The sequence below is a fragment of the Arachis ipaensis genome, chromosome B05 (genome assembly GCF_000816755.2).
Source record: "Arachis ipaensis cultivar K30076 chromosome B05, Araip1.1, whole genome shotgun sequence".
NCBI lineage: Eukaryota > Viridiplantae > Streptophyta > Magnoliopsida > Fabales > Fabaceae > Arachis > Arachis ipaensis.
Genome location: NC_029789.2, coordinates 6362663 through 6370668, shown reverse-complemented (window position 1 = coordinate 6370668; position 8006 = coordinate 6362663). Strand labels below are relative to the sequence as shown.

The 8006-nt window shown below is 33.7% G+C and overlaps 2 protein-coding genes across 2 annotated transcripts; one reads left to right on the top strand and one right to left on the bottom strand.

The window, feature by feature from the left end:
- LOC107642684 (protein PHLOEM PROTEIN 2-LIKE A10-like) lies at positions 3312–5205 on the top strand. Its single transcript, XM_016346112.2, has one exon. It carries the CDS (start codon positions 3662–3664, stop codon positions 4898–4900), a length of 1239 nt encoding a protein of 412 aa, XP_016201598.1. The 5' UTR covers positions 3312–3661; the 3' UTR covers positions 4901–5205.
- Positions 6654–7298, bottom strand: LOC107641658 (phytosulfokines 3). The gene is made up of 2 exons (XM_016345137.2): positions 7099–7298; positions 6654–7020 (listed from the first exon to the last, which is right to left on the bottom strand). The coding sequence occupies exons 1-2, from the start codon at positions 7213–7215 to the stop codon at positions 6892–6894; spliced, it is 246 nt and encodes an 81-aa protein (XP_016200623.1). The 5' UTR covers positions 7216–7298; the 3' UTR covers positions 6654–6891.

Below are 8006 nucleotides of genomic sequence, written 5' to 3'. Positions count from 1 at the left end.
AAGTTATATTTTTATTATTATTTATGATTAATTTTTTATTTAATTTATCATTTCTAATAGAAATAATAATACATATTATAAAAAATTAAAATTGTAAACAGTGCACAAAAATTAGAATAATTGTTTTAATATTCTCAATATTTATTTAGAGAAAATTATGAAAAAACTAATAATAACTAACAACAAATCTAAACGTAAGTTGAGTAAACGTGTAGAAGCTGTAATTTCTTGCTTCTATTGAACAAGCTTTTGGGATGCAGAATCACGTTAACATTCAAAGAAGAAAAATTGCCAAACATCAAAGAACAACGTTCAAAGCATTAAAACGCATTTTTATTATACATCCAGATTAGAATTGGTGAAGGTGTTTTTATTATTTATAAATTGAAATTAGAATCAGCATTAAAACTTTATACATTGACTCAATAATTTTCAATCAACTAACAGTTCACCTATATTTTCAATTTTTTATACATTAATCTCGAATAAAATGACCTACTTTTGACTCTTAATATATGATTTTAGTTTGACAAAATCATTATTTTTGCAACGAAAATTGACTCATGCATTTAATCTAACTTTTTTTACAATATTTTTAAATAAGCATGTAAAAAGGTGGAGAAAAATAATACCTTTTTCAATTGAGAAAGTATAGGGAGCTAATGACCTAAGCGTACAATGTGTACAATGAAGGTTTGAAAAGTATTAGATATATTATTATTAGTGTTACATTATCCTGTCAAGTTACGCTTTTGGGATGAGTGGTTTAAGGATATGGTATAAGAATTCCAGATCCGGAAGGTCAAGGGTTTAAACCTTGGTGAACCCAAAATTAGCTTTTTATAACATGAGATGTTTATTATCCTTGGTATCCGGATGGGTATCCCTGGTATCCGGATGGTTATTATGCATAGTATAGGTGATGTTCATTTGATTCATAAACCAAAGATCTAGCCCATTGTACACATTGTACACTTAGGCCATTGGCTCCCTAACACTACTCTTTTCAATTTATTTTACCTTTTTTCTATTTATGTAAAAAATTCTAAAGAAAAAAAAGTATTACATTGAAACTAAATATTTTATATGACATGTATATAAAGTTGGTGATGCGCTAATGAATAGCAACTTAGTTTGCTATTTAAAATGTAATAGTCGAAAAAATCATAAAGACTTATCAACAAAATATACTTAATAAAAATACCAATTATACACTCATACAGAAATACAACTTATGTACTTTAAAGTTATAAGTAGTTTTATTTAATTATTAGAAAAAAATAAGGATTAAGTATGATTTTGGTCCCTAAGTAGGAGCTGAAAATTTTTTTGTCATCAACTTTTTTTTGCATACAAAATCAATCCTAAAGTTTAACTTAATTTTAAAATGGTCTTTCGAACAATTATACGCTCACCCCCTATCACAATTTCGTCATCTCCTTTCTGCTTCTTCATCTTCTTCATCCTTCATCTTCTTCATTCCTGTTTAGTGATTTCCATATTCAAGATTCAAGCCAAACCAAAAACAGAGATTCACCCAATCAACAGAGCATGACATTGCAACAACATCAACATATCCAAAATCTATATCATCAGTAGACAAACTCCATCTTATATTTTAGGCCAAATCAGAATCACCAAGCAACAAATAACGAGAAAATTACACAGAAAATTCCACAACAAATTTCACACAGAAAAAGAAGAAGAAGGATAGGATTTAAATTTACTAGTTCAACCACAGCAGCTACGAAATTATAGATCAAGCCATAATTCAGCAGGGCGAGTGGGGAGGACCAGCGGAACAGTGGTGGGCGGTGAGGGTCGTCGAACATCGGCGAGGACTCGGGAAGCAGTGACGAGGGCGGCGAGAACCAGAAGCGGCGGCGAGGACTAGAAGCACCGGCGGCAGTGGAGGACACGAATCCCTTCAGCTCGCGCATCGCTCTCTCTCTTTGCGGTTAGCGACGGTGGCTCAACGGCGACGACAAGCCCAGTACGACAACGCGGCTCAACGGTGACAACGAGTCCAGGACGACGGCGGCTCCTCCTCCCCCCTCCCGGCCCGCTCTGTTTTCTTTCTTTCTTTATTTTTTTTAATTTTATATTTATTTTATATTTTTTAATCAAGGGTAATTTAGTAATAAAAAATAAAATTTTGGTAAAAAAGACGATTTTAAAATTAAGTTAAAATTTTGGGACGATTTTGTAAGTAAAAAATGATTGGGAACGGAAAAAATTTTCAATCCTTACCTTAAGGACCAAAATCGTACTTAACCCAAAAAAATAATTTCTACTGTAATTTTTTAATGGTTATAATTCTTTATAAATAAAGAGTTTTAAGATAAGTGAAAAAATTGAAATTGTTTGACACATTATTAGAAAAATGTTGATTATCGTTGGATTTTTTATTAAAAAAACGAATAAAATCTAATGATAATTATTTACCTTTGAAAGGAATTAGTTAATATAAATTTTGTCAGTAAATATTTACCGTCTGCGACGAATTATCTACTAGAAAAATTATTTGGTTACCGACAGATATTTTCGATAGTAATGTTAACACCTCAATATGTTGTTTTCCGCACGATTATTATCAGATTATTTTTTTGATAAAAACAACCGTAATGTCAATTTTCTTGTTAAAAAAATTATAAAATAAATGGTCAATTTTTAATTTCTTATTTAATTTTTTTCATATAATTAATAATCAAATAAATTATCAAATATTTAAATAAATTACAAATTAAATAAATTAAATAAGGAGATCACTTTAATAAATACACTTAAAATGTCTTTTTTTAAAGACGTTTATACGTGTCATTTTATTATTGGACATCTTTATTAAATCGGTTAATAATTTATTTTTTAATAAACTAGAACAAAATTGATTTATTATAGTAATAATAATAAATCCAATGGTCCGCATTACAATTATTAGACCTGATTTAATCCGATCGAATTACATAATCTAAACTGAATATCTTTAAAATTTTTTATAAAAAGATAAATATATCCCTAACTTTTTGTTTTGCGGACATTTAAATCCCTAAAAATTTAAAAATATAATTAAATTCCTAAAAAAATTAAATTTATTATTATTGTAATAAAAAATCAAATTTATTTAAATTTGTTAAGAAATTTAAAAATAACTAGTTCATTAATACGTCCAATAATAATGTGATATGTACACGTAAACGTCTTTACAAAAAGACGTTTTACGTGTCTTTACGGGAGCATCTCCCATTAAATAAATACAATAAAACCAAATACTAATCTATGTAGATCTAGTCGTCCTTTAACAACCATGGGCTCATATAAAACAGATGAACGAACAGAACGAGTGTGTAAAGTGTTCACGCATCTACAAAGTACAGAGACTAAGCCCAAGCCCATAAAACATGTAGCTCAAGAAGAAAAAAAAAAATGTATTCTAATGGTTGGTGTAAGGCTGAAGCGATAGTATTTGCAGTGGGGTTGGCGCAGCAGAAATGAAAAGGACGGATAGGGTTATCGCTTCCACGAAAGAAAAAAAACAAAATTGTAGCTGCAATAGGAAACGGAATGGGAGTTTCTTAACCTCATAATCTTATCCCTCTAACTTCTATCCCTTCTTTCCATATAGATATTGAGCTGGAAGGTGTTATCGGTAATTTGGGGGTTAATGGAGCTGCAAGTGTTGGAGAAGGGTTTTGATTATGCCCGTAAGAGAAAGAAGTGGGTTTTTATCCTGGGTGCAGTCAGCTTCGCCAGTTATGGCGCTTACAGGCTTTATAACGCGCCTATCGTAGCGCGTAAGAGGATGAAAGTCTATAAGCTTTTTGGCACGCTGATTTCTGTTGCGGAAGCCGTTTCCGAATCCGCAGAAACCGTTGGGATCGTCTCTGGAGACCTCAAGGACTTCTTGCAAACCGATTCCGACCAACTTCCCAACAGCTTGAAGCAGATTTCCAAAATAGCACGCTCTCAGCACTTTGCTGATTCTCTCGCCACCGTCACGCGCTCTGTCACTGAGGGAGTTTTGCGAGGCTATGGAACCGTAAACCCCTCCAACGCCGACCAAACCGGTTCCGCATCGCTTCTTACGGACCGGGTGCTTGACAAAATGTTAACGCCAGCTGGGTCGGGTTTTGCCTCTGTAGTTGTTGGAAGCTTTGCTAGGAACCTCGTACTTGGTTTCTATTCAGGCGGTGCAGGGTTGAATTCGAGGAATGAAAATGGTGTCTCAGGTGCTGATAGATCATCCTCCAATGGTGTCCAAGTTCCGAATTGGGTGGATGTGGTTTGTGGTGATAAGTGTGCGGAACTCATTGGAAATTGCGTTCAGATTTTTGTGAGCACAGCTGTTGCTGTTTATCTTGACAAGACCATGCATATCAACACCTATGATGATTTTTTCTCTGGGTTAACCAACCCAAACCATGAGACTAAAATGAAGAACATGCTGGTGACTGTTTGTAATAATGCCATGGAGACTCTGATCAAAACAACGCACCAGGTGTTGAGAAACCCAAATCCCAGTTTCGGAGAAGATACTCCTTCAAGAATTGAGGCATTAGATGTAGAGACATCATTTGTTGATGAATCCAAACCGGGAAGTGAGTCTGATGATGAGAATGAGAATGAGAGTAGCTGGATCAGCAGGGTCTCATCCACTTTGGCAGTTCCAAGCAATAGGAAGCTTGTTCTTGATGTCACCGGGACGGTGACATTTGAGACTGTTAGATCGGTGATGGAGTTTCTGTTACAGACATTTGTTGAATCCATCAGAACATGTGTTGATGTTGTTCGCGAGGCAATGCTTGAGATTGTAAGATATGCTGCATCCAAATCCTCCGTTATTGTGACAACATGTCTCTCGTTGTGCCTCCACATAATACAACCGGTGGCACTTGGCCTTTGATACCTGCTCATACGTGATTCAAGTCTTGAACTAGCAAAACTTTTATCATAGTTTACTATCTTTATAGTTTATAGTATACCGTACATGGATAAGTTGTGTAAATGAATATGTATTAAAGGAATTATATTGTGAAAATATACATGAATCTTCCTTCCTGCGTTCATGAGAACATCCACTTCAAGGTACGAACTTGTAGAAAACTTGAAATTCATTGGTCTGAGGTGTAATCATTTTCAGATCTATTCCTCACTTGGAATGTTCTTGTAAAAAATAATAAGTATTACTGTATATAATGTTGATCCCATCATTTCTATTGATTGGGTGCCCTATTTATTGCATAAGTTTCATTCCAACCGATGGACAATTGGCCAGTTAAGAATTCGAAAGTAAAGTGCAAACTGCAAATTGAGCATGTGCATAGTATTGGAAAAATTTCAAGTATTGGTGAGCTATTAATCTCAACTATATATATTTTTTATAATTGAGATTAATAACTAAAATTAATGAAATATCATCATTCCTAAAATACTTGAAAGTTGAAACACTTCCCATGCTCCAGACATCACCTGTCAATCACTCCAAGGCAGCTATGCCTCCATGTACAAAAAAATGGCCCATTAAGATATGTTGGGCCGGTTGAATAGAATCTTTAATCAAAATCTATCAATCTATTTCATGTGATCACACCAAATTACACTATCACTAGGATCTATATCCGTACGGGACTATTTAACTTTATTTTATTACAGAGCAACTTTATTTTATCAAACTTATGTTAAATATTTAATATTATTGAAAAATAAAAAATATGAATTTCATTAAAATTTATTATCACATCTTAATAGTAATTTTATAATTTAATAAAAGATGTAGTAAAATTTTTTTTATGTCAAATAAAAAAGAGAATTCAAACATAGGGGATGGTAGCTGGTATTGGTAGGGTAGAAGAAAGACTTTAACATACTAGCGTATAATTTGATGCCTGCGAGCGGCTAGTGGCTACAATCTAGCTCAGGAATTATGCAATGATAACTCCAAATGACCATTCGCAGAAACGAAGGAATAATAATATGCAATGCATGGATCAGCTTCATGGGCTTGGCCGCTTGGGCACATAATAACAACAAAATGCAACTCCAAAAATTTTCGCCTGTTTTTAAAAAATGCCTTACTGCTACTTCATAGGGGTAGCCACTAGCCAGAATATATACTTCATAGGGGTACGCACCAATTTATAGAGCCATGCCATGTGAAATGTTTTCTTTTTTATTATTATTGTTATTTTCTACATCGCCAATACTATTAGTAATCTAGTATGCAGTTAGTGTCATTAATTTCTTTTGAGGTTTTATGCTTCTCTATGAAGGGAAGTCAAATAGAAAGTTTTAAATGACAGCTGAAGTAATGGTAAGTTGAAGCTCAACTGTCAACCAATTTATCAAAACCCCGCAACTACATACTGATCAAGTTACATTGAATACTGGAAGCAGCGCAGAGGACAGTAATAGCTTACATTAAATCTAAAGTTATGGTTACTTCTGCAAGTCAAAGCTCACGTACTTCCTCTTTGTCACTCATAAAAATTAAATACATTCCGAGCAGTATCAATTTATTTCAAATGTCCTCTTATGTATAATAATAGAATTTTTAATTTGTTCACAAAAATAACATATTCAAGTAACTTACTAGCTCTAACTAGCTAGTTAGTTTAGTTTGGCTTATTAGCATATTGTTGTTAGTTTAATAAATCACGTTGACAGAAAAATAAAATAACAATTTAATAAATAATAAGGACCATTAGATTATGGAAGCTAGTTTGTTGTTGAAGATAGACCATGGTCCATAGATGTGGAATTGCCGGAAATGGAATCTATTATATATCAAAACAAACTCTGGCTAGTAGATGCTGATATCTCATCCCAAATTAAAGAAGAAAGAAAGCTAAGCAAATCATGAAGCTAACAACAAAGAGGGAGAGGTGAGATGAGAGTTCAAGGGCGGTTATGATGGTTCTGAGTATAGATATAGTCGAGATGTGCGGTGAGTGTTCTTCTCATCAAGCATTCCTCTGCACCAACACTAAGGCCTTCACACTTGTCCTCTTCTACCTCAACATCATCCTACACATGATATAAATGGACATTAAACACCAATATTAATGCATATATAAATTCAATAATGATTTCAACAAATGAAACCTCATGATGATGGTGCGGTACTACTGTAGCCTCAGGTTCCATGCGTGAGGAGTAGGTGAGGGTGTAGCAGAGGAACAGAACCGTGAAGAACAACCCTGTGCTCATCTTGCTCGCCATGTATTTGTGCTACAACACAGAAAATAAAGTTAAATATGAGAGAATTTGTGTGCTTGTTGAACAAGTGGAGGAGGGAAGGGTATCTATTTATAGAGATAAGGATGTGAATCCTGAATGTGGTGGAAGGTCAAATAGCCTTTATTATTTTAATGGAAAAATCTAGGGCCAGGAATTTTTGTGTTTTCTGGCTAGCACTTAACCATCAAAATAAAAGTGAGTGATCTCTCCCCATTAGATGTAATCTCACACCATTAAAAACATTATTAATGGCCAATTGATGGTTACAAAATACCAAAATTGCTGGCCCCTGTCATTCCTCGCCCTATTATTGTAATAAAACTCTAAATAAAAATGGATAAATGTTTATTCTCAATGTCATTTTTATAACACTCCTACGTTTCCAAAACAACAAGTTTCTCGGTTGAAAATGAAGGATGATTTGCAATTTATATGTATCTTAGTAAAATTTCTGTCTATTTACCTTTTTGTTTGTATTCCCACTCCTAGCATATAATTCGCAAGCATATCTATATTTAGCGTTGATTGATTAAAATTACAATATGGTCATCATCCAAGTGTTCACGTGCTTAAACAAACTAATCACGCTTAGAACCATAAACTTTCAATTCACAGGCGCCATTAATAACAACTACAAAAAATAATTACGTACGAAAGGTATCTCAAATGTCACAGGCGCCATTAATCAGCCTTGCTCCCTGGATTGACTCTGGTGCCTGCAATCTGCATGATGAGTTTGCTTCGATATATAAATACATGTAATTAGAAAATTA

Coding starts and splice junctions, on each gene's coding strand:
- LOC107642684 (XM_016346112.2), top strand. CDS start 3,662: ATGGAGCTGCAAGTGTTGGAGAAGGGTTTTGATTATGCCCGTAAGAGA.
- LOC107641658 (XM_016345137.2), bottom strand. CDS start 7,215: ATGGCGAGCAAGATGAGCACAGGGTTGTTCTTCACGGTTCTGTTCCTC. Junction 7,021..7,098: donor TACCGCACCATCATCATGAG/GTTTCATTTGTT, acceptor TATCATGTGTAG/GATGATGTTGAGGTAGAAGA.